The sequence below is a fragment of the Ochotona curzoniae genome, unplaced genomic scaffold (assembly GCF_017591425.1).
Source record: "Ochotona curzoniae isolate NIBS_2020 unplaced genomic scaffold, NIBS_Ocur_1.0 contig_3432, whole genome shotgun sequence".
Taxonomy (NCBI): Eukaryota; Metazoa; Chordata; class Mammalia; order Lagomorpha; family Ochotonidae; genus Ochotona; species Ochotona curzoniae.
Genome location: NW_024465859.1, coordinates 8,693,112 through 8,718,934, shown reverse-complemented (window position 1 = coordinate 8,718,934; position 25,823 = coordinate 8,693,112). Strand labels below are relative to the sequence as shown.

The window sequence follows — 25,823 nt, the reverse complement described above, 5'->3', positions numbered from 1 at the left end:
CTGTGTAATTCAATTTAAAATTGGTCGGCGTGTCCTGACTACTATAATGCCTTCTTTCTTTTTTTTTGGTTTTTTGTTTTGTTTTGTTTTATCACCATACCATTATTTTATGTCGTGCTCCAATACAGAATGGAGCATACAGCCAAACTGTACAAAACCTCTTTCTGCGTTTTCACTCATTGGAGAAATTGTTGGTGAATGTAAGAGATTATCTTAAAATGAGTTAAGAAAATGCTTGCTCAATTGAATGCCTCCTTGTTCTCTCTCTCTCTCTCTTTCTCTCTCAGAAGAGGAAGAAAATTAATTTCTTCTGAGCAAGTAACCATTGAGAGTGAGATTCCTTTAAACACATTTGCTGGACACAGGACTTGGTTCTCAAAATTCCAGCGTTAGCACTTATCTACAGTATCATGGGCATTACTGTGCCTTTGAAAGCCAAGATGCAGAAGCTAATGTTAATACAAGACTGACAGATCTACATCTGATGGCAATTACCCGTACTAGGGGGTTAATAAATGTTCTTAGAATTACTGTCTTTATTTTCTTTATTATAAGAAAAATGGGCAGCTTCCGAGCTGAAGCTGTCCCTCCTGCTTCTTGCTACCAGCCTGGTGACTTGCTAATTAACTGTTTTGGCTCCAGAGCTTCATGGGCCCTGCTGAGTTTAATATTCATGTTAGGGAAATGCTAAATCCTGTGGCCAAAGCAGTAGAAACAAATTAGGTGAAATTCAGCAAACGCTTATCTAAGTACATTTGATGAACAAGACTTGAAGAGTTACAGAAAAATAATACTGAAACTTAGGCATATTAGAAGAGAATAGAAAATGAATGCATGTTACTCTTTTCCACATTTGTTTTGTTTTGCTAGTAGGGAGAGGTCTTAATTTTTTTTTTTCATGCTCTGAGGGAGTTTTCTGTGCAAGGGTGGCAGAGAAAGTTCATCACATTTGCTAGCTCTGATCAGTGAAAGGGGCTTCCTGAAACACTTGGTCAGGAAGGCTCCTCAGGCCACCTGCAGACTCACAAGAAGTGACGATTCAGTGGCAATGTCTCCCATGCTGTAGAGTGTACTCAGTCATATCACATATGTGAGCTATTCCTGCTTTTGGATTTCACAATCATACTTTATGGTGGGAAGAAAATAACTACAAGACCTGGTGCAATGGCTCACTGGCTAAATTCTTACCTTATAAGCGCCAGGGTTCTCATATGGGCACCGGTTGATGTCCAGGCTGCACTCCCCTTCCAGCTCCCTGCTTGTGGCCTGGGAAAGCAGTAAAGGATGGCTCAAACCCTTAGGTTCCTGCACCCTCACGGGAAACCTGGAAGAAGCTTCTGGCTCCTGGATTCTGATTGACTCAGCCCTGGCTGTTGTGGCCATTTGGGGTGTGAACCAGCAGACAGAGGACTTTTCTCTCTGACTCTTCTTCTTTGTGAAATCTGACTTGTCTTCCTAATAAAAATAAATGAATATTTTTTAAAAAGAACTACTGTGAAAAAATTATTTTGACATCAAATATATTATATTAATTATATTTTGACCAATTTCTGCCATTAGGGAGACCTAGACTTAGTAGGGTTCTAAAGTCTCCATCATTTTGTAGGCTGGTTCATGTCTGTTACACGAGGCCCTTGTTCTGCCTGTGAGGCAAGCCTAGGTTAGGACATAAATAAAGTTACCCTGGTGTTAAGGTATAGTAGGTAGAGCTGCTGCCTAAAATGCCAGTTTCATATCCTGACTGCTCCACTTCCCAAATCTGCTCCCTGATGATGACATGGAAAAAGCAGTGGAATATGGTCCAAGTGATTGTACCCCAGCTACCCATGTGGGAGACCCAGTTGAAGATCCTGGCTCCTGGTTCCTGGTTTCAGCCTGGTTTCACCCTGGTTCAGCCCTGGCCATTGGAGCCATCTGGGGAGTGAACTAGTGGATGTAAGATCTCTCGTTTTGTCTCTTCTGCACTCTCCCTGGTTCTGACTTTCAAATATAAATCTTTTTTTTAAAAAAAGTCAAGCTGTGAGGAAAACAAAAATACACATAGAATGGGTCATCATAAAGCTCATGGAAAATATATTTTATAAAAAATATATGGATTTAGAAATGCTTTTGCATTGAAGGAAAATTAGTTTTAAATTTCATTTTCCCATATACTTATCGAAGCATCCTCATGTAACATTTAGTGTTGCATAGGATTTAGGAAGAAAACAAACTTGAATTTGTGATCCTAAATCTATGAAGAATTACCTCTAATGAGGTTTAATTTTTTTGTATAGATTTTATTTGTTTCTTTTAATGTCAGAATTACAAAGATGGAGGGAAAGCTGGAAAGAGAGAGCTATCTTCTGTCTACTGATTCACCTCCAAGTCTCTGGGCACGACTAAGGCCAGAAACCAGGAGTTTCATCAGATCTGATGTGGGTGGCAGGAACCAAAGTACTTGGACCATGTTTTACTACTTTCCTATACATTAAAAGCAGGCTGAATTGGAAGTGGAATGGCCAAGACACAGACTGGCACTGATATGGAATGCCGGCATCGTGTAGAGCAGCTTTGCTTATTGCACCACAATATGGGTCCCTAGTCATCTTGCTTCAACTCAGAGTTTGACATGATGTCAAAGAGAAAGTTCTGTATTGCTATTACATGATCAAATTTCAAAAGTCTGAGAGCTTAGGCCATCACTCAGTATTATGTTTGGCAGATTTCTGTTTTAGAGGAGCTTAAGCTCTTTCTCTTAAACATCTAAAGTTGGGTACATTGAGACTTCTGATGACAGTATTGGAAGTGCCCTTTTCATGATCCTTGGTAGTTATTTGTTGTCATCAATTGGACCTGAAAAATGTGAAGACAGTTTGTTAGAAACTGAGCCTGTAATACATGATAGCAAGAATGCCCTACTAGACCTCTAGAGAGAGCAAAGCTTACCCTACTCCAAGAATCATCTCAGCATCCATTCCACCTTAATGGGTTTGAGCCCAAATGTTTGTGTGAGTGAACCAGGCTTAACGTTAGTTGGACTGAAAGATCTGTCTTGTTCTATATTCTAATACAGTTGGGGCAAGAGGCCTCCACTGATCCCTGTAGTGTAATGTTGGTCACTAAGATTTCATCTAATGAAATGATAACAAAGAAAAACAAATGTTCAGAAATTATTTTTCCTTTAGGTGATGGCCCACTGAGACCTACAATTTCAATATCTCCCAAGAAGAATCCTAGAATTTGACTGTTTAAAAAACTTCCCATATGGTGCCAACAATCAGATTAGTTTGGAAACAATCAGCTTGCAATTGCTATCAGGCCTTATAATAATGAAATAAATTGAACAATCCTGCTTCCTGGATTTATCAACTATGATTCCAAGAATTCCCTTCCCCTAACCTCAACCTATCTTCAAACATGGAAAACTCACCTGAATTTGCTTTCATTGATTCAAGTGTCTTCATACACTTTTCATGGCAAACAATTTCCTAAACTTCTCCATTACCTTTTGCATTATCAGCAAACCAATTTGCTTGTAAGTGGTGTGATGTTCTGTACACCATTTCCCATGCTAGCTTTGGAGATGAGACAAAAATCCCATCACAATTCCTGAATGTCTAAGCTTTCATGAACAAAGCATGAAAAGTTGGCGATGGTCAAGTAGAATGACTATTTAAGCAGATACTGCGGTCTCAGAGCAGGGCCTCTCAGGAGGCCTCTTCATCCCACACACTCCTGTGGCCCACCGATGTTTAACGGCATCCTCACCAGAGCATTCTGGTACTGCCTACCTGACATCTCTCAGTCAATGCATTGTGTTATGACGGATTCCAAAGGGAAGCCCGAGCAAACAACCAAATCACCCCTTAACAACTGTATTACCCGACTTCAAGGTAGCACCTATCCACCTCAGTCTTGTACATTTTTATTTCCTTATGGTTGCTATAACGTTACATCCCTATTATGCGTTCTTTAATAATGCACAAAATTGAATATATGCATTTTTAAAGATAATCCAACAGAAGAAAAGACCTTTAAAGTCTCTTGTTAAACTAATCAACCGTAAGAGGTTGCTATATTTGATTTTCTTACGAAAATTGAGAATTTAAAGAAACTGTGTTTGATATGCTGTTCTAGACATTTCTAGCATGTATGTGTGCATATGTGTGTAGGAATGCATGTATATGCATCTTGTCCTACCTTCTGTTTTCTTCATCTTATTACATGTGATCAGGGAAATCAGTTTCTCATCTCTGCAGATTGTTAACAAAAGGCTATTCGGACCAAAAAATGTTGATCCATCCACTTAAAGACACAGTCATTGATAGCCACATTTCAGTCATTTCCTTTGTTACTCTCTTAGATTGCACCTGTTAATTCCCTTTCCTAGCATTTACAGTAATCGGAGTCACCTCAACAGATACTCCTTTACTGTCTGATACTCCCACTTGAATGTAAGCCTCATGAGGACAGAAATACCTTACCATTTTGTGCATCATCTTTACTGATCAACACCAGTCATACTGTCTGCCAAATTGCAAGACGCCATGGAAAATTTGTTGAATGTTATAAATGACAATGATCATTTCATGAGAATTCTTGGACCCTATTTCATTATCAGTTTTCTTCTGCCTTCTGACAGAGTCACAGATCCAGCATTATTTATTGGGATCCATAAGCCTTCTGACTAGAAAATTAGGTAGAGATCTGATTGTTCAGGATTCTTAAAAAGAGCTTGATTTGAAAGGAAAAGGAGAGTTAATCCATAAAGTGAGTAAATCTGAGTTTGGAGATAAAAATGAAATACCACATAACAGAGTTAAAAAGAATGATATATTTTACAAAGAAAACCTGAAATCTCCCCAGACTTTCCTACTAAGGAATCAGCTTTACAAGCTTTGGGTCTGTTTGAACAGAAGTGATGAGTATTTTCAGTTCTGAAGAATTATATTAAACCCTATAAAACTACATCTTCCCCCTACCAGTGTATCCAATCTCCACCTTCCAGTCAAAACAGTTCAAAATAAGCAAATATTTTTAAATGAAGGTAGCCTTTTTTTTTTTTTTAATAAAAAGCTTCCTCTGTATCCAGGCATTTATGAGCCAGTAGTCCCAACTGTAGTTCACTGTTTCAGGAAAATATCCCCTATGAAAAAGGAAAGCTAGTATTTCAGAGACATGCAAAAATGAAACACTATAGCTGAAGTGAGCCTACATGTTATATAACATGTCAGCCTAAAAGAAATCTTTGACTCCAAATCTTGGAAAGTCGCCCGGGTAGTTGACAAGAAAGGTTACCATACTGGCTGAAGGTAAACAAATATATCCTTTTGCTGATGATGGAAAAGAAAGATAATAAAAGTGTGGATGATGGCACCACAAATGAACTTAACCTTTGCATTCCATTAAAGAGTGCCTTGATATGGGAAAATAATGATTGCATCTAGATAGGCTATCGTGTCTGTTGTCATCTTAAATAACTCTTTTGTTTAACTTCTCAACTAAGGTCACTACAGATGCCTTCAATGAATGAAGTGGAAGAAAACGGGCCCACATCATAATAGCAGATTTTTTTAAAAAGAGCAAAAATATTGTCCTAGCAGTGAAATTTGAGCAGTCCTCAATGTCAGTGAAATGCACAGGAGTAAATGAGTGTATATTCTGGGTGTCGTTTTCTAACACCAACTGGCAGTGGCAGATTAATTTTAAGAATCAGAATTCTTGGGACCAGTGGTGTAATGGGATAAGCCTCCACCTGCATTGCCAGCATCCACATGGGCACCAGTTCAAGTCCCAGATGCTCCACTTCTGATCCAGCGCCCTACCAATGTGCATGGGAAAGTGGTGAATGATGACTCAAATCCATGGGTCCCTGCCTCCATGTGAGAAACTTGGTGGAAGCTCTTGGCTCCTGGCTTTGGACCAGCACATATCTGACCATTGTCGCTATTTGGAGAATGAACCAGTGGATAGAAAATTCTTCCCTCTGTGTCTCCCTCTATGTAACTCTGCCTTACAAACACAACTAAATCTTTAAAAAATCGGAATTGCCTGTCCATTTCTAAGAACTAAAATTTCCAGGTGTGAAAAGTGAATTGTTTATTTCTGGGTCAAAAACTGGACCCTGTAAATGTGCACTTTGATAGAAAAGAGGGTCAGTCTGCCAATTCTGTGTTGCAGCAAAGTCATTGGGCGACCACGGAGGAGTCAGGTACACCTGCTAAGTCTCAGTTTCCAGTTTCATAGAAGGAGCGATTATGATCTCTGAGAACTCTGTTAGGTTGGACCGTCAGTAAGCCTAATTGGAGGATACGAGGTCAGGAGCACTCTGCTAGCCTTTGATTTTCTGTTGGAAGCAAAAGTAAAAAGCCAGCCCTGTGCATAAATTGGCATGGATTCTTTCATCTAACCCAGGGGCTTGGGACCCTGAGAAGATGCACATACATGTCTCATTTGAGTCTGAGCAGTAAACTCATTTGTAAAGAATGGCCTTCGCAAAGCCAGCTGTCAAAACACCAGTGTTTTGCCTGAAAGCCTAGGGCTGAAAACTTTCAGATGAAGGGAAACGATGAAGAAAAAATACAGGCACCTTCGTCAAATGAAGGTAATCCCTTCACATCTTGATAATTTGAGTTACCAAATCCTGGGCACATGTTAACATGCAACAACAATTCTCTTTTTTTCTGAAATTTCAACACTTTGTTTGGTGTATACAGCCCATTCATTAATGTATTTATCCTTCATGTATTCATTCATCAAACAAAAGTGAATGCTCACTGGGTATTGGCCAATGTCAACGCCTGCTTTTGAATGACCTCTTTATAACAGGATTTTAGAATTATATTTAGTTTGTTCACAGCAAATAAACGAAGTGCTTTCTGAGCTAGGTTGTTAGTGACATCCTAATAAAATAAAAATAGATTAGTAACGCATTAAGCCCATCCCGAATCCGATACCGAGATATCAACTGCTCATTCCACATGATTCTCAGCCAATATAAAAGTACTGTTTCATCACTCTTTCACTTGCTTTAACAGTAATTCCTGAAGTCTTACAGGAATACCAGGATGAAAACAGTCCCGCCTGAAATTTCTTAAGTTTTTCTTCAAGTGAAATACAGACAGCACTTAGCAAATTCTATGAAACTGCAAATCTATGAACTGCTAGCATTTGGGAAACTTGGAGCTCAAAATGGGAGTGAATTAGTGAATGGCTGATAGGGTTCAGCTCATAGTTTCCCACCCCACCCTGGGGAGCTTGGCCTCTGGTTTGTAGGCAGTGATAGAAAATGTGGGAGGATTTAAAGTGATTGTTGTGTGTGTGTGTGTGTGTGTGTGTGTGTGGAGAGAGAGTGTGTGTGTGTGTGTGTGTGTGTGTGTGTGAGAGAGAGAGAGAGAAAGGGAGACCAGGTATGTGCTTTAGTAAGATCATGCTGACTTCAGAGTAGGAGGGATTTTTGACAAAGGCTGTCCTTACAAAGTGCCACAGATGAGTGGCAAGGACAGTGGGCATCTACTTTCTCACAGTTTGGAGGTTAGGACCCTGAGATGAAGGTGTCCTTAGGTTTTATTTCTCCTGAGACCTCAGCTTGCAGATAGCTGTCTTCTCACTGTGTCCTCATGTGGCCTTTCTTCTGTGTTATCACATCCCAGATATCCTTGTATGTCCAAATTTCATGTTACAAGAATATCAGTCAGTCTGAATTAGGGCACCCAACCCACCATATTTAATATAATTGTGCTCTACAGATGATTTTCAGATGTAGTCACATTATGAGGGGCTAAAGAGGAAGATCATAGTATATAAATTTGAAGAGTACACAACTCAGTCCATAATAGAACTGAATCTAAAGGTAGGAGAAATCTACATGCTGTCAGGAGTTATCAATACATATGTTAAGCAGGAAAAATGGACATGTATTGTGATGAACAGCTTGAAGTTAACTGACCTCATCTGTCAGGGACAAGCACACTCGGGGAACAAGGACTACAACAGCTCTTTACAATTTGCTCTTAATTTGCTCTTTGGCTGGGGACGGTGCTCAGGGGATAGGATGTGTTTTCCATCTGATTACCGGGATTTCTTGAAATATTTCATTGAATTACTTAAGCCAGAGGTTCACAGAAATGCCTCAGGTCCTAAACAACTACTTAAGAAAAAAAAAAAAAAACATGGATTCAGGAAAAAGACACGGTGGAAATTTATCTCAAGCATTACTTTTGTGTTACTAAAAGTTGATTCTCTAGAAATTGGGGAACTGTAGATAAGGAAGAAAAATGCATAAAGTGATATAGACCTCCAACTCCATGGGTTGGAACCTTTGGCCTCAGAGACTATGATGGACTTCCCAGAAGTTGTCTCATCCAGTGGAATGGGACTAAACACTTAGCATTGCCTTCTCCTAGAAGAGAAAGAGGCTATGGCATTCTGCCACAATGCTGTTCCCAAAGAAAGACACTGTACACTGTTGGACTTGGTTTCCCAGTGGAACTAAAATCTCATCCGAGGGAGATTTCACTATTTTGCACCCTGCAGGAATTCTCAGCAGGTCTGATTAAGTGCAGTTAATATAAGAAAAGGAGGTTGCTATTGAAGGTTAAGAGAAAATAAAAAATGGGAGAGGAAATATATGTGGCCTCTAATCTTTCTACCTTTATGATTGTCACTACTGATCAAAAGAACCTTCCCAAAGAGGCTTCTGTATAAATTTTATCCTTAGAGTCATTTGTTAAAATTTTGAGTCATAAAATGAGAAAAGTCAATTTTATTGGTTCCTAAATTTTGTTCTATGCAGTTTTCTTTCCAGAGTGCAAATTATTAAAATTGACAGAAGATGTGTGTGCAAGGTAATATTCCCTTTCGTAGGCACTTCTCTAAATTTCAAGAGATTCGGTAGAGTGGATTAGATTATGTAGTGAGTAGAGACCCTGAAAAGGAAATAGAATTGTGTATTGATGCCTTCAGAAATATTATTTGATGGCAATAAAATATTCCATGAAATTCCCTTCAGAGGGAAGAAAATGGAGTTTGTTTGCAGTAATTGCATTTTCTAGCATTTGCTCTCACACTTTCCAATATAAGCGAATTGGAACCTGTGATTTGGTTTTGCTTATTGGCAAAAGTACCATGTAAATTGATCTGTGATGCATTTTAAGAAGATGCTTTGAAAGTTTGGAAATTGAGACGGTTTTTTCTTATTAGATTCTGAGAGTATTAGGGTTCATTTCTATATTTTAGTCTAATGTAATATTATCCAAATATGTTCTTTTTCAATTTAGTTTTAATCAAGTTCTAGAAGACCATTTTCATCAAGCCCCAGTGGCACTGTTAAGGCAGAGCTTTTATTTCCTCTGTCAACCCTCGGTTCTGGCTACTGCAGCTCAGCCCCTCAGAATCACTGCCCGTGATAGTCTACATTCATCTTCCCAAGAGCTGTTTCAGCATACAAAAATAATCCTATTTACTACGGAAAGATTTTTTTATTCTGATTTGTGAGGTTAAGGGGGGGAGGGCCTAAAAAGCCTCTTCAATTGTCATTTATTTTAAAAGATGTGCCCTTTATGCCTTGTGTTATTTTTATTTAATTTGATCTTCACCATAGTTAATGGTTTAAAATGCAAACAGAGAGGATTTATATTTATTCCTCTAATTATTCGATAGAATAATTGCCACTTATTTTATAATTATAGCTTGAAGGAATACCTTTTTCTCAGTTGCTTTTTAAAGGTTTTATGGGACTAAGGAGAATTCAGCACTCTTTTCATCATGCCATATTCTTTGCCAGTCAACAGTGGGAATGTATTAAATACATTTATTGAATATATTTTAAAGTGGTTTAAATGTAGGAGGTGGAACACTTATTCTGAATGACATTATGATGGCAAAGACAAAACAGATTTAGAATATAGTTGCTGTTTGTTTTTAAGGTTTCTTTATTTTTATTTGAAAGGCAGATTTTGTTTAGAGAGAAGGAAACAAATAGAGGCCTTTCATCAGCTGCTTCGCTCCCCAATTGACTTCAGTGTTCAGAGCTGAGCTGATCTGGAGCCAGAAGGAATTTCTTCCTGTTCTTCCATGTGGGTGCAGGGGTCCAAGGACATGTGTCATCCTCCATTGCTGTCCCAGGCTGTAAGTAGAGAGCTGGATGGGAGGTGCAGCAGCCAGGACACAAAGTGACACCTGTATGGGATGCTGGCGCTAGCAGAGAGAAGGTTGGCCCAATACACCACCATACCGGTCCCAGGGTAAAAATAGTCAGAATCATCCTTCCTGTGTTGGGTGTTGCATTCGTGTGTTTCCTAACCCCACTTTGTCCTAACATCTACTTTGTAACATAGATTGTGCAATTATACTTGTTCATGCTGTGCAAAAATCTGAAGTAAAAATAGTACATTTTGAGTGTGTGTTTCACAAATGATAAGCAACAGAACCAGGGACTTGATCCCAAATCTATGTGAGCCAAAGCTAGTGCTCTTATCTTTGTGCTGTACACTCATCAGAGTCAGGGATACCTCTAAGTTCAAGTGATATACACATTAATACAGCTAATTGACATGAAACTTGGCACGATCTCTACAAATTTTTTGTGACAATCCAATGAAACCCAGATTTTTTTTTTAATTGGAAAATCAGATATACAGAGAGGAGGAAAAAAACAGAGAGGAAGATCTTTCATCTGTTGATTCACTCCCCAAGTGGCTGCAACAGCCTGAGCTGTGCTAATCAGAAGCCAGGAACCAGGAGATTCTTTCAGATCTCTAACATGGGTGCAGGGTCCCAAGGCTTTGCACCATCCTCAACTGCTTTCCCAGGCCACAAGCAGGGAGCTGGATGGGAAGCAGGACTGCCAGGATTAGAACCAGTGCTGATAAGGGATCTTGGCTTGCGCAAGGCGAGGACTTTAGCCGCTAGGCTATCATGCCAGGCTCTTGCTTTTATTTTTAATATGTACTTACTTATTTAAAAGAGTTCTAGTAAGTGAGGTATAGACACAGAGGAAGAGAGACGGTACTCTTCCATACAGTGGTTCAATCCCTGGATGGCTGCAATGACCAAGGCTGGGCCTAACCAAAGCCTTGCGGGTGGCAAACACTTGTTGTGGGGCCCAAGCACTTGAGCCTGCTTACGCTGCTTTTTCCCAAGGTCTTTGGCAGGGAGCTGGATTGGAAGTAGAGCAGCCAGGACATGAACCAGCATCCTTATGCAATGTCAGCATTGCAGGCAGAAGCTCCACTCACAGTGCCACAACTCTAATTTCCAGAAACCTGATTTGTATTGAGTTTGTGAAGCTTGAGGGTGTAGATGGACAGTCTTTAGGAGTTTTAGATCAGCTTTCTGATAGATAGTATAAATGTTTTTAAACAAGCCAAAGCTCACATTTGCAAGAGAAAGTTTAGATAGTTTAGTGGAAGAGACTGCACGATCCCTGTGATCCAGCCTGGTAGTAATATTTATTTTTAATTGATGTTGGACTTCAGTGGATAGACATCACTGCAGCTTCACCTACAGAACATAGCATGTCCATCTGGATGGCGGCATGTAGAAACTCAGTTGGAAAACAAGAGGGACACTGCCATTCTTGTTTACTGCTGCATGGTTGTCTTTTAAGGAGTTTTCAGCGACTGGTTACGTATGCATGTGCTTTTGTATGTGTATGTGTATGATGTGTGTGTGTGTGTGTAAGTCATAATAAGTTAAATAGTGCAATAACATTTTGGCTGAAACAGGAATCCATAGTAAGAATTGATGATGATTGTCAGTCATATCTTTGAGCTGTTTCCTTGGTCCAAGAAGATCATATGTGCTAACCATGTAATCTATTACGCCATGGATTGCACTTCTTAAATATGTTACCTGTTCTCAGCGTATTGTACTGGTGACTGCTCAGGTTCAGAAGGCATCTGCTTTCCTGGAGGTTTGAGGGAGTGGATTTTGTCCCATTTGTGTGGACTAAGGCTTGTAACGGCCTCCATTGCCTTGGATTTCTTTTTATGGAAAAGGCTGAAGGGGAGGAAGGAACATTTCCACTGTGGCTCCCTCTGCCAGCCCTAACTGCTGCCTTGGACCTGCTGGACATTCACTCAGCATTCCTTGCATTCCCCAGGGGATCTGGCTCAGCGCTGACATCATTGTAATATAGTTTTCTGTGTTTAATATTTCTTAGACTTGGTTTTCCATTGCAAGCATGGAAGAAACCCTAATGCATGAGTTTCAGAGGAGAAGTTAGCAGTCTGAACCTGCTGTGTGGCTCCATCAGCATGTGTGAGTATTAACGATAGAGCTGTCAGGACTTGTGAAAATTAATGGAGCCTGACGGGGGACAGACTGAGGTCAGAGATGGAGCTTGCCCTGACTGAATGCTCCTTGTGGTTTGGCTGTCGAGGCCAGTAAGTGTAAACTGTGGAGCCAAGAGGGATTGTTAGGGATCCATTCACTCACGAGTTAGTAGGCGTTTGTCATCAACAACTGCCAAGGGTGCTTCTAGGTGCTAGAGGTGAAACTGGAGAAAGTCAGCTTTGTCCCTCTTGGCAGAGAGTCCCCTTGCTGCCTCGAGGCTAGACTCAGACCTTCTCTGCTCTTAGCCCCTGGTAATGGCCAGAGAAGAATTCAGATATATTGTCTGCTTCACTTAGCCCTGACCCTCTTTGTTGCAGCTTCTTACATAGGTGTTCTTTTTCTCCTTTCATCTTCCTGCAAGATTTTCTGCTTGGTCAGTTTCAAGCAGGTTGTTGTGATGCAGTACACAGTGGAATAGAAAAGTTTTAGTATTGGAGCATTTTCCTCGTCCCTGCTGGAGTTATGATATTAAAAATATAATCATTTTAAACAGGAAGCTTTCTCTTTTTCTTTATGCCTCCAGGGTGTGACAAGGTCCATTTATATTACTGATATTACGAACAATGTTTTCAAACAGGCCCCTGGCACTGTCCTATTCCCACTGAATGTTTCAGAAATGTGATCAAATTGCAATATCTTTTTTGTTTAGAAATAGTCCCCTTATATAGGTTTGAATCAATACATGCTTGACTCTTTTTAACCCCGGAAAGCTAGGCATTTCCTAAAACATTAGCAGAGGGAGATGGACATGAAGGTTTTGCCTGGTGAGTTTGATTTTCCTGGAATATGGGCACTGAAGCAAATTCTTCTTTTGTCCTGACTCTCTAGATCGGTTTTCTTTCCACTACAGAGTGAGCTGAACGTGTGTGTGTCTGTGCTGCCCAAGTGGGCACACGTGTGGGCTGTATGTGAATATTATGCAACAGATGTGTTTTGGGTTTTCTCCTTTTTTATGATTTATAAGTTAGGAGAAAGAAATTGTGTGGGCATAGTGAGTGGAAGTCTTAGAATTTGTCACCTTTACAGAATTGGGTTTTCTTTTACTTAGGACACTTGGCGAGTCATGTTTGCCTTTGAATGCCCTCTCATAAAGAGCTCCTCAGTAGTGCAGACTGATGCTTCCTTCTTGGCTTCTAAAAGAAACGATGGCAATTAGCCTTGCTTACCAGACATCTGGTTAGGTGGATTTAGACATTGGCCACAATCTGATGGGCTGCCTTGGTTGCCCCTGTTTCTCATACTTCTCATTCTTTGAGAGAGTTTGAGGAAACAGACATCTAACAAGTAGCAGACAGATTTCTAGGAAGAATTGACACTCTGGAACTCATGGTAGCTTATTTGGTTAATCTGAGCTTTAGTTTTCTTTCTCTCCCTCTCTCTCTTTTAAGAGAGAGGGAAAGGCAGAGGTTTTCCATCCGCTGGATCTCTCCCGAAAGGGCTACACTGGCTAGAGCTGGGTTGCTCCGAATCTGGGAACTAGAGCCTCTTCCAGGTCTTCCATGTGGGTACAGATACTCAAGGCCTTGGACCGTCATCCACTGCTTTCCCAGGCCGTAAGGGGAATAGCCACGACTCGAACTGGTGTCCATATGGGATAATGATGCTGGCAGCAGGAGGATTATCCTACTAAGCCACCCCAGTGGTCCCTGAACTTTTATAAGGAAATATTTGCTATAGTATTTTTTTTTTAATTTTTAAAATTCTCTTCATTATTTTCCAAGATACCTTGTTTGTGGGTATAGGGATTCTTGCCTCCCATTTTCTCCCTCTCCATTTTCCGCTCTCACCATTTACCCCCATATTATTACAATAGTATAGACCTTTATTAACAATTACAAGTCCTACATTCTGCTATTTAACTACATCTTGGAATTGCAGGCCTAAACAAAGATAGAAAATCTTGTAGCATATTGTCAAAGTATATTAACTGTTTCACTAGGATTCCTTCTTGTATTGGGGAGTAGAAATGCCTACTGCAATGTGTCTTCACTTCCGGTTGTGCTATTCTCCACCATACAGTTCGTCTACCAGCATATATGTACATGCTTGTTCACCAATATATCCGTTTTGTGTTTTGCATGAATGTCGTCCTATGTCAGAGAGAACATGGTATTAGCAATTTGCAGCAGAAAAATTGGTTGTAGCCACATGTTAGTTGCACTTGAGTTACATTAATCTTCATTAGGAGGAAGGGGAGGCCTTGCAATGGCATCATAGTTGGTTAGAGCAGGGTCTGTGCGTGTTTGTTTTGAAATCATGGTGTACGTATGCCCAACTCCTCGTGGCTGTGTTATCTTCCATCTAGTCCAATTTACAATGTTGTTTTACCTCTGCACTCACACAGATATTTGAATTATTACTTGGAACTCTATTGTCCTAACAATGTTTCATTCCAGTTCTCATAATATAGCCAATGAAATTTTAGTTTCTGAGACCTCCCATGAAGTTGGCATTCCCTTGCTTGGGTAAACTCCTAAATTCTCCTGAGAGCCAGTGAATAAGAAAGTACAGCAGGGCAGTTGCATTTGGAAAATGACTTAATCGAGCCAAGATTTGTGTTTTTATAGTGTGAGGCTGACACCGCCTTATGATCCATGGAGGAGAAGTCTGTGACATAGTCAAGGAAGCATCTGGAATAAAGAACTCTGTTTCGTGGTATAAACTTAAAGGGCCATCACTGCCCAGATTGGGAGAAAGGATTCCCACAAATGGGGTAATGGCAAGACTGAACTGAGAGCTAGACCTTCATCTAGACGTTGCAGGCTGTTACACGTTTGCAATCACCTGCCCTGGAAGCCAGAAGAGCTAGATCCTGTACTGTGACTGACACTAACTCAGCCTTTGATTTTGCTCAAACAACGGACAGCTTTCTTCAAATGAAATCTTTCCATACATCTGTAAAGGTGAGGCAAGAAGAGCTGCTCTGGAAAGCACAGGGGCAGGTCCCTCCCTTCGGCCCTGTGGTTTTCCTCTTGTTGTCTTGCTCCAGGCCTGGGAGACTTCACGGAACACAAATTTCAAGCCAGTAGATGAGAGTAGAAGCCACTGGAAATAACACATTCAGTATCCACGGTATTTTACAAAGGGGAGGCTAAGCTTGACCACAGTCTCCATATGTTTTCTTTCATGTTGTTATAGATTTACATCAGATGTATTCATTCTTTTTTTTTTTTTTTCATTACAAAGTCAGATATACAGAGAGGAGGAGAGACAGAGAGGGAGATCTTCTGTCCGATGATTTACTCCGCAAGTGACCGCAACGGCCAGTGCTGTGCCAGGAACCAGGAACCTCTTCTGGGTCTCCCACACAGGTGCAGGGTCCCAAGGCTTTGGGCCGTCCTCGACTGCTTTCCCAGGCCACAAGCAGGGTGCTGGATGGGAAGTGGAGCCGCCGGGATTAGAACCAGCACCCATATGGGATCCCGGTGCGTTCAAGGCGAGGAGGACTTTAGCCACTAGGCCACGCCGCCAGGCCCAGATGTATTCATTCTTAAAGATCTTACGTATTTCTATCAACCTGGACTGTTACTACATGCATACATACCCTAGATAAGCAGGTGCCTTTGAGAGAAACAGAGTATGGATGTTATCTCTCAGGAGTTACAGTACTCACCTGTGATAGAGGAGTCCAGTCTGGATCCTTTTTTTTCTCTGCGTATGGGAAGAGGTGTCTCAGAGAAGGAAGAAAGTTCTGTGTTTCAAGGCACATACCATACAGGGTTAGAATCCCCTTGGAGGTGGTGGTTGTGTTTGCACTGTGGACAAATCGAGGCTTCTGAGTTTCACTCACCTTTCCCTCTAGATCCAGATCTTACTGGCCATTAGTTTGAATAACATGGTGGACCTTGCTGTTTTTTCCCCTAGAAAAATTATATATATTTTATATTATTAATTTTATATATATATATGTGTATATATATATATGTCTCCAGCTTTGGATGCTTCTCTTCAGGATGGGTGATGTTGTCACTAGCACCAGAGTGCTTTACGTTTCCTTGAACTAATGCTTTCTTAGATGACCACTGGGAAGGATTGTCATGTTCATCATCATCCTTAAAGTCATAATAATAACATCAACAGCACAGCTAATAGCTGCTGTCCACTGAATGAATATCAGTTGCATTGGTGGAAGATATTGAGCCTAGTGGTTTTGATGCTGATTAAGATGCCTGTTTCACACAGGGAGGACCTGGACTGATTCCTGGCTGTTGGATCCTGACCATAGGTTTCTGCTAATGTGACTGCTGGGAAGTAGCAGTGAGGGCATGGCCAGCCATGTCATGTAGAAGACCTGCCGTGGGTTCTCCCCTTCCTACTCCATTCCTGGCCCAGATCTAGTCATTGTGGGCACTCTGGGAGTGATTTAGCAGATGGGAACTCTGTCTTTCTGCAGAACACAGGAGGGTGAAAGACAGGAATTCTGACACTTCATGTAAGAAGTTATTTAATCCTCACAGCTGACAGAATCAAGTGAGCCCACAGCTATGGTATTGTTCGGCCTCAAATTAATTTTATAATTATATAAAATTATACATGATTTTGCATACAATTTTATATACAATTATACAGACTTTATTTTTTCTGTTTATATTTAAGGAAACTGCAGTTTAGAAAGGATCATTGCAATGTTTTATAGTGTGACTGGATGGTGGAATGAGAAAATAAGGTACTTCATGAGGGGCTGAACTTGAAAGAAATGTCAATATATTGATCATAGTCCAAAATGACAAACTCAGTTTCTGGAATGCCCGGGAATATCTTGGAGACTCTTACAGGGGTGCATTCATTTCTGTAGTTACTCAATAAGTACCTACCATTTGGAAGAGATTGGATAAGTACTTGCCACATACAAAATCACAAATCATGATCCAGATCGAGCCTAGGGAAGAAAAGGCAAGTTGCATATAAGAAGCAGACTAAGGGGTCCCATACCCTAACTCAGATGACTGATCCTCCATTTTCAAGTGCCAAGATCCCATTTGGGAACCAATTTGTGGCCAGTTTCCATTCAGCTTCCTGCTTGTGGCCTAGAAAAGCAGCAGAGGATGGGCCAAAGCCTTGAAACCCTGCACTGATGTGAATGACCCAGAAGAATCTCTTGGCTCCTGGCTTTGGATCAACTCAGTTCCAGCCAAGGTGGCTATTTAAAAAATGAGCCAGAATTCCCTATCTCTATCTTTATCTCTATCTCTCTCTCTCGCTTTATCATCTCTATCCCTTCCTCTCTCTGTAAATCTGCCTTTCCGATAAAAACAAAATTTTTTAAAAAACAGACATGTTAAAGGAGAGTGAAAAAGTATTCAGTATTATCCGTAGATGTAGAGATGAAGGAGAGTGGTGCAGATAGAGGAGGCTGCAAATGAGATACAGTGCATGGTAGGCTGAGGAAACGGGACAGTGAGAAAGAATTCCTAGCCAGGGAAACGGAGGGGAGTAGTGAGTACTTGGAGTGCAGTGATGCCACAGTGGCATGATCAACAGAGCGATAAGGAAAAAGGCTCTCAAGAACATTTCAGGCAAACTCTTAGAGGAGAATAGAGATAGAAATCAGATTGCTTTGGATGAATTCCAAGTGCTCATTTGTCTGTAAGTTGTTAAATCAAGCAGTATAACTTCCCATTTGACAAAGCAAAGATCATTGAGGCAGGCATGAGAAGAAACAAGCACAAAGAGGTCTGTTGATTCCTGGATTCAGTGTTGTCCTGGTCTTTGGCTTTTCCAGAAAAATCTAGAAATAGTGAAAAAAATTTGGTTATTTTATGAACCTAAATTTAGCTCAATAAAAAAAAAAATTATGAAGTTAATTTGAGGCCTAACAATACCATGGCCGTGGGCTCACTTTAGTCTGTCAACTGTGAGTGTCTGGAACCCTCTCCTTGTAGTGAGATGTGAAATGAGGAAACATTTCAATGAGGAAACAGTACTAAAGGGTGTTCAGAATCAGAATCATGTGTGAGGCATGTATGTGTATACAGATGTCAAGTGTTGCTTATTTTTATCTCCATGAGTGGGAAAACAGATTCATTGCAGAGGAGGACTTAGCATATATACAGAGAAGTTCACAACGCCAGAGATGTCTAGATGAGAAGGTGTTAGTGGGAGTGGTAAGAATAAAACTAGGAGACTAATAATTAGAGAGATAAAAAGATGCAAAATACGGAGATTCAAAACTGAAAAGATCCTTTAAAAAAGAATTTATTTTACAGAGATGGAGAGATAGTGATAGAGATAGAGAGAGAGATAGAGAGAGAGAGAGAGAGAGAGAGAGAGAGAGGTTTTCTATTTTCCTGGCTCACTCCCCAAACAGCCACAATGACCAGGGCTGGACTAGGCTGAAGTCAGGAGTCAGAAACTTCTTCTAGGTCTCCCGTTTGGATGCAGGGGCCCTAGCACTTGGGACATTTCCTACTGCTTTCCCAGCCATGTTAGCAGGGAGTTTGATCAGCTGGGACTCAAACTGGCACCCACAGAAGATGTCAGTAGGCCCAACATGCTTTCACTGCAGTACAGGTCCCTGGGAAGACATTGCACACACGACTTTCTCCATATAATTGGAGATCATGGAGGCAGTGACAGTGAGTTTGAGAAATAAAGAGGAATCTGGAAAATGGCTACCTTGGGGAGTAAGGAATGCAATACTGTGGGAAAATTAGCAATTAGTGAGATTGCAGGTGACTTTAAATTTTCTGAGTATTAATTTATGGGACACCACTTAGTGCAGAAGATAGCAGAGCAGAAAGTACTCAAATGGCTTTGAGAGCTAATGATATTGCATATGGCCTGTAGCTGTAAGTTGAGTTGATGGGCTCCCTTCATATGTTTTAATCATTCACTTGCTGCTGTCATCACTTCGCTATATCTATGAATTTCCTGTGTTGCTATTGTCTCAAAATATATATAAAAATAGATAACTATATAGGTAGAAAACTATCATTACTTACATGACTATATTATTGTATTTTCCAAACATGCATCTTTTAAATATACCAGAGTATTTTTTTTATCCAAAGTTCTTCTCCAATGTACCTAAAGCAAGCTTGTCTACCATTAGCAGAACATGTACCACATCTCGGGAAGAATAGAGCTGTTCAGTTAGCAAGCATTCTTTAGGTCATTTGGAGCAAGGATTTTTCCATTTTACAATAGCTATAAGTGATCTGAGTTTTTTTTTTTTTTAATATTCAACCAAGTCAGCTTAGATGGTCGGATTTGAATAAAATGGATAAAGACAGGCACCTCTTTGTCTGACAATTTTTTAAGTGATGATGTTTGAATACCAAGAAGTTTGAAGCTTGACTGCAGAGCCTTCCAAATTAATCTAGTCTGGAAAAAATGAAAATGCCATCAAGTAACAGGAGATTTGTCAGCTGCCTGGTGTACACTTTTCATATAAAACATAAAGGTTGGCAGATTATAGATGAAAGGTCAGTTCAGAAAAAAAAAGAAAATATGTCAGACAATCTCATAACACAGGTAGCAGAAGCTGGAGGCTGGAAACTACTATTGGATCCTCAGAAAGAGATGAGTTTGCTGGCGAAGTGTAAATATCATTACTGTTTCTGCGGCTGTTCATTTTGGAAGCTACTTCTTTATGCTGAGTCTCCAAAATTTGATTTAAAAGACACCAAAGATACCTGTCTCCCTGACGAAAATTTACTTTGCAGCAATTTTATCAAAACCACTATGGAGGGGGAAAATGTACTTCAATTGCCCTGTGTCTTAGTCTCACCTGTTCCAAACCAGAGATTTAAAACAGGAGCAAATTGAGAAGCCAAGCTCTTGTAAGGGAGATGGTGCATACTGAGAGGGTCTGGAGTGATTTTTCTCTTCATGGATGATTAAGGAGTAACTGGACACCTACATGCAATCTGATATGCCCACGTAACTGCTCCAAAATTCATACAGATAGGATCTGCCTTGGAATAGCTTATTGTCCAGAAGGGCTTTGTAGTTTCCTCTGGCTTTGGGAGCACAGATGAATCTGGGATGCAGTATTAAAGGGGAGGGGTGTGGCTTGCATATCTGTAGGGTGGGAATGTGTGGTCCTGTTAATACATCTATCATCTGTTCTTCAAGTGCAGGAGACCTGTGATATAGCATCAGCATTCTGTCTGCACTAAACATCACCCTAATTGCAAAATTCATGTAAAGGCACGCTAAAGGAAAGGCTTTCTGATTTCTGCAAGTTTTTCAACATAGCCTCTCTTAATAGGCTCCCAGTTACATCCATTGATGCTTACCTCTGTGTTTGTACTTTCATCTTTCTGCAATTTTATACACTTTCTGACATTTTGTTTCTCTTTAAGACTTCTTCCCCCCCATAACATATGTCATATGTACAATTGCATCTCTATTTGAAACACAAAAATTAAAAATTAAAAAGATTAAAATATTAAAAACTAAGGAGTGGGCCCGGCGCGGTGGCGCAAGTGGTTAAGGTCCTCGCCTTGCACGCCCGGGATCCCATATGGGCGCCGGTTCTAATCCCGGCAGCCCCGCTTCCCTTCCAGCTCCCTGCCTGTGGCCCGGGAAAGCAGTCGAGGACAGCCCAAGGCTTTGGGACCCTGCACCCGTGTGGGAGACCCGGAAGAGGCTCCTGGCTTCGGACCGGCATAGTATCGGCCCGTTGCGCTCACTTGGGGAGTGAATCATCGGATGGAAGATCTTCCTCTCTGTCTCTCCTCTCTGTATATCCGCCTTTCCAACGAAAAAATAATAAAAATAAATCTTTAAAAAATAAATAAATAAAAACTAAGGAGTAATTAATAATGTTGTAATATATAATCTTCAATGTGTTTTGTTAGTTTTTTTAAAGATTTATTTATTTTTTGGGGGCCCAGCGTGGTGGCGCAGTGGTTAAGGTCCTCGCCTTGCACGCCCGGGATCCCATATGGGCGCCGGTTCTATCCCAGCAGCCCCGCTTCCCTTCCAACTCCCTGCCTGTGGGCTGGGAAAGCAGTCGAGGACGGCCCAAGGCCTTGGGACCCTGCACCTGCGTGGGAGACCTGGAAGAGGCTCCTGGCTTCGGACCTGCATAGCATCGGCCGTTGTGCTCACTTGGGGAGTGAATCATCGGATGGAAGATCTTCCTCTCTGTCTCTCCTCTCTGTATATCTGCCTTTCCAATGAAAAATAATAAAAATAAATCTTTAAAAAAATTATCTTCCTTACTGTTAAATTTTAAAAAAAAAAGATTTATTTATTTTTTATTGGAAACTCAGATTTACAGTGAGAAGGAGAAACAGAGAGAAAGATCTTCCAGCCGCTGGTTCACTTTCCAAGTGGCTGCAATGGCCAGAGCTGAGCCAATCCAAAGCCAAGTGTCAGGAATTTCTTCTGGGTCCCCATGTGGGTGCCATGGACCATCCTCTACTGCATTCCCAGGCCACAAGCAGGGAACTGCCTAGGAAATGGAGCAGCTTGAGCATGAACCAGCATCCATATGGGATCCCAGTGGATGCAAGGCAGGGATTTACACTAGGCTATTGTGTCAGGCCCAAAATCTGCTTCAGTATTATCAGATGCATTTTTGCTATGTTTCTGAGATTATGGGAATGCTCCAGTGTTATCTTTCAAGTTTGCTTTGCTGAAATTCAAGTGGATGAACCACAGAATCCCTGCCTCCATAATCCCCCATTTTCATCACCCCTAAAAAACTTCTCTTCCCTTCCAAACTTCCCTAAGGAAATCATAACATTCTGGCTTGCCAGCAAGGACGAGCTCTTACAACCAGTGTGTTCAATTTCCTATTAGTGGTCACATTACTTCCTCTCGGAATAGCAGGAAACATTAATTTTGCTTTGAATCCAGGATTCGGAGGACGCTAACATTATAGGCGCCATTGCCCTGCTGTTTTTTCTTCCGGAATGCAGTAAGATATAATGATTAGCAGCTCAACAGTGATGTCCAGGGGACGAGTTGTGACCTGGGAACAGGGGAAAGGGCTTTCATTTCAGGGTGGGGACAGCTACCAATCCTGTCTCCCTTTGGATTCTGGTTCTTAGGCCATCCGAGTGAGTTATTAATATGTATGATCAGTACATTATTCAAACATAATAAAGTATGCAGAAGTCTGGTATTTGGGTTTTCCTTTATGGCTTTCATTCTTCTTCCCAGAATTATCTCATTTTGATCAGGAAACTTTTGCATAAAAAGCACACACGGAGAACTCACATTTCCATACCATAAATATTAAAAGAGGGTTAAGCTTTACATCCCCTTCTCCGATCCCAATGGGAAGAAAGTTAGCCTTCTAATGAGAGGACCTTTAATAATGTTCTTTTTATTCAGAAGCCAAAAAGTAAACTTAACGTTAGAATCACAATATGAAATCGAATCATGTGGTTCCTTCCATTTATCCAAGTTGTGGAATGCTTGGTTATACCACATCTTTCATGTGAGTGCTATAGTAAAATTTTGACAATCTGAATCCTGAGTTGTTAAGAATAGTTGGTTGTTTCGTGTTTTGAAGGTTACTCTGGCTCTAGATCTTCTTTCAGGGATCATGATTTACTGGATCAGTATAAAGTGTAGACTTATCGCCATGTAGATTTTTCACAGTGAATTTGTAGCAATAGAAAAGAGACTTCTTTAAATGAAACTGGGGAATTTATTGCCTTCTTTGTAGCTTTTTAGCTTCTTCACAGCCTCACATCTTATGTTTATTGTCATGTGTTAGTATAAAGGAGTAGTCTTAAATTTTGGTTCACATGGAAATTTAAAGGAATGAATATGTGAGCTGTTTCAATTTCAGTATACTGTCTGCTAATCACACAGTCTTGGCTGTTGTACTTTGTGATGGGAAATGAATGTGCTAATTGATGCTCTTTTTTTCTTCTTTCAGGAAACTTGCCATATGAATATAAAATAGTGATTGCTGGAAATCATGAACTGACATTCGATAAGGAATTCATGGCAGACCTTGTTAAACAGGACTACTACCGCTTCCCCTCTGTGTCCAAATTGAAACCAGAGGACTTTGACAATGTTCAGTCCCTCCTGACAAACAGTATTTACTTACAAGACTCGGAGGTAACAGTGAAGGGATTCAGGATATATGGTGCACCTTGGTAAGTCTGAATTCCAACAATTCCCCTCTCTTGTTTTTAAGCTCTGTATCAAGAAAATATGGATCAGACTTGGCTACTTTAAATGACAATGGCTGGAGCAGAAGGAAACCTTGTGGTTTTATTTACAATAAAACACATGCTTTGATACTGGTGTAGAAAACAGCATTAGTTTTTCTTGGGATACAGATCCCTCTAGGCAAGATGGGAACAGGATGTGCATACGTTTATATGACCATGCTGCATAGGTGTCTGTGACCCACAGCTGGATCTCAGAGAAGGTTACCCACCATGCTGCACTTTGCTCAGATTCAGGTGCTCTGAATGATCCTTCAGCCTTCGTTGACTCCATTCCCCCCCCACCCCCTTTTTACAATGGATGTCATCACAAAGAATCTTGTGTAGATTACAGTTTTTCAACTCTCTCTATGACTAAGAATGACCAGCTCTGATGAAAGGCAATTTTGAAGTCCTACCTCCTTTGAAGACCCCGATTCTCTTTACTAAAATGAAATCCAGCAGTTTGTATTTTTAAGGTGCCAAGCAAGGCAGAATGGAAATTCCAGGTTGACAGCTCAGCACTAGAATTCTCAGGACTGAGGTCCAGAAGGCTGGAAGTAGACATCTGATCCTTTGAAATCAAATAAGAAACATTTCAATCTTGCCACTGTTCATTGTTGATTATTGGGTTGTAATGAAGTTTCTCCCCAGCAGCCGAGCCATAGTTGTTGTATCTTTAATGTGATAAAAAGAATACCTATTTCAGAGTTATTATGAGGATTACATAGGTGAAGTTTTCAATGAACTTGGAAAGGTGCCTGAAAGTTAGCTTAGGATAATAATTACCATTTTTCTGGCCTTGGCTCTGCCCCTCTGTATTTATGTCAACTTGGCCAAGTGACTCTGCCCTGGAGTCAGAATTTTTTCACCTTGAAAATATAAAATGAGAGATCTGATGATTATATCAGAGTATTCTGGCATTTATCCTTTGAGGACTCTATATATTTAGCAGAAAAACTCACCTTTACTTGAAGGTACCTCTATAGGACCAAGGCAGTACTCCTGCTAAGGCAAAGGTTTCCTGGGTACTTTTCTGCTAAAATTTTGGCTCTTTTCAAAAGTTGTAATCAAAGGTTATCTATCAGTCTTTGGCCCTCCAGGAAGTCAGCATGCACAATGTCGTTTGCATTCCTAGCATTGCTGTGACTAGCTCTTGACTAGCCAGCTTTTGCTCAGACAGTACCACTTCCTCCCCTTGGTAGCCTTTGTTCTGATCTGTTTTCAGAATCTTGACCCTGTTTGTCTCACATGCTTATTGAAAACTCTGCTATTGTCTGCAGTTAATCTGGGTGCAACCACCGTGGTGCAGAAGTGTGCTCAACGTTAATGCCTCAGTCAGAGCTGTGTACACTGAACCAGTTCGGATGTCTGTGGTGCTGGCTGTTGTTTCTCTTGGTAGTCAGCAATCAGGCCTCTTCAATTATGGCAGACCCCAAACTAAATTTTTCCTTAGAAACCGAGGTGGATAATCAGCGGATTTATATCCAACACTGTGTCTTCTCTCTTTTTGAAAAGGTGTATTTATTTTGTTATTTATTTGAATCACTGAGTTAGAGAGAGAGAGACATAATGTATTTAATTCACAGGACCTAATAAATAGTAAATGATAAAGTTAATATAACAAATGATATTAAAAGAATAAATAGCCTTCACTCACCCAAACTGGACAAGTATTCCAGGCCTTCCCTAGGAGTTGTAACTGATCATACCCATTGGGAAACCTGCAAGTCTGACTGCAGGAAGCACAGAGTGACTGGGGTGGTGGTGGTGGTATGCCAATTGCGGATTCAGAACTGCAGATCCAGTTTGTATCATGCTGCTTAATTAATATCTATCATTTTTAATTTTTTTTAAATGTGTGAGAAGATGGCAAGGTGAAAGAGGAAAAGAAAAAAAGTAGCAGAAATGAGTCCTGTGAAACTGTAGCTTGCCAGCGTACCGCGGGGTCAATAGAATGTTGATGTTTGTGTTTCTGGGTACAGAATCAGAGAGAGCCTTTCCAGCTCCACAGTCCACTCTGGAACACCATGCAGTCATTGAAGACAGACCTCTGATTTTCAGAGAAACTTCCTGTACTAGAAGATCAATCTTTTATCAGTATCATAGGATGATTTTTGAAAAATCTTTAGAAAGCACACAGCATTTAAGGGGATCCCTGAGTGAGCAGGGATCCCTAAATTGACTGCTGCTGAAATGATGGCAGCAACACACTTCTACCATTACCTGAGCTGACTGACATCTGTCAAAGGAGATGGTATAGCTAAACCAGATTACAACTGCCATGAGAGGGGAATGATCCGGAGTCCTGAGGCAGATCTTTCAACGGCTCAAGAAGTAATAAAAGAAAGCAGAGTAACCTGATTAATTTTTATGGTACTT

The 25,823-nt window shown here is 40.6% G+C and overlaps 1 protein-coding gene across 2 annotated transcripts in view; it reads left to right on the top strand.

Moving 5' to 3' along the window:
• Positions 1-25,823, top strand: part of MPPED2 (metallophosphoesterase domain containing 2) — a 183,071-nt gene that overhangs the window by 73,086 nt on the left and 84,162 nt on the right. For both annotated transcript variants that reach the window (XM_040980303.1, XM_040980302.1), the window contains exon 4: positions 23,162-23,387. In XM_040980303.1, the coding sequence (XP_040836237.1) occupies positions 23,162-23,387 (226 nt within the window). The remainder of the gene's footprint in view (positions 1-23,161; positions 23,388-25,823) is intronic.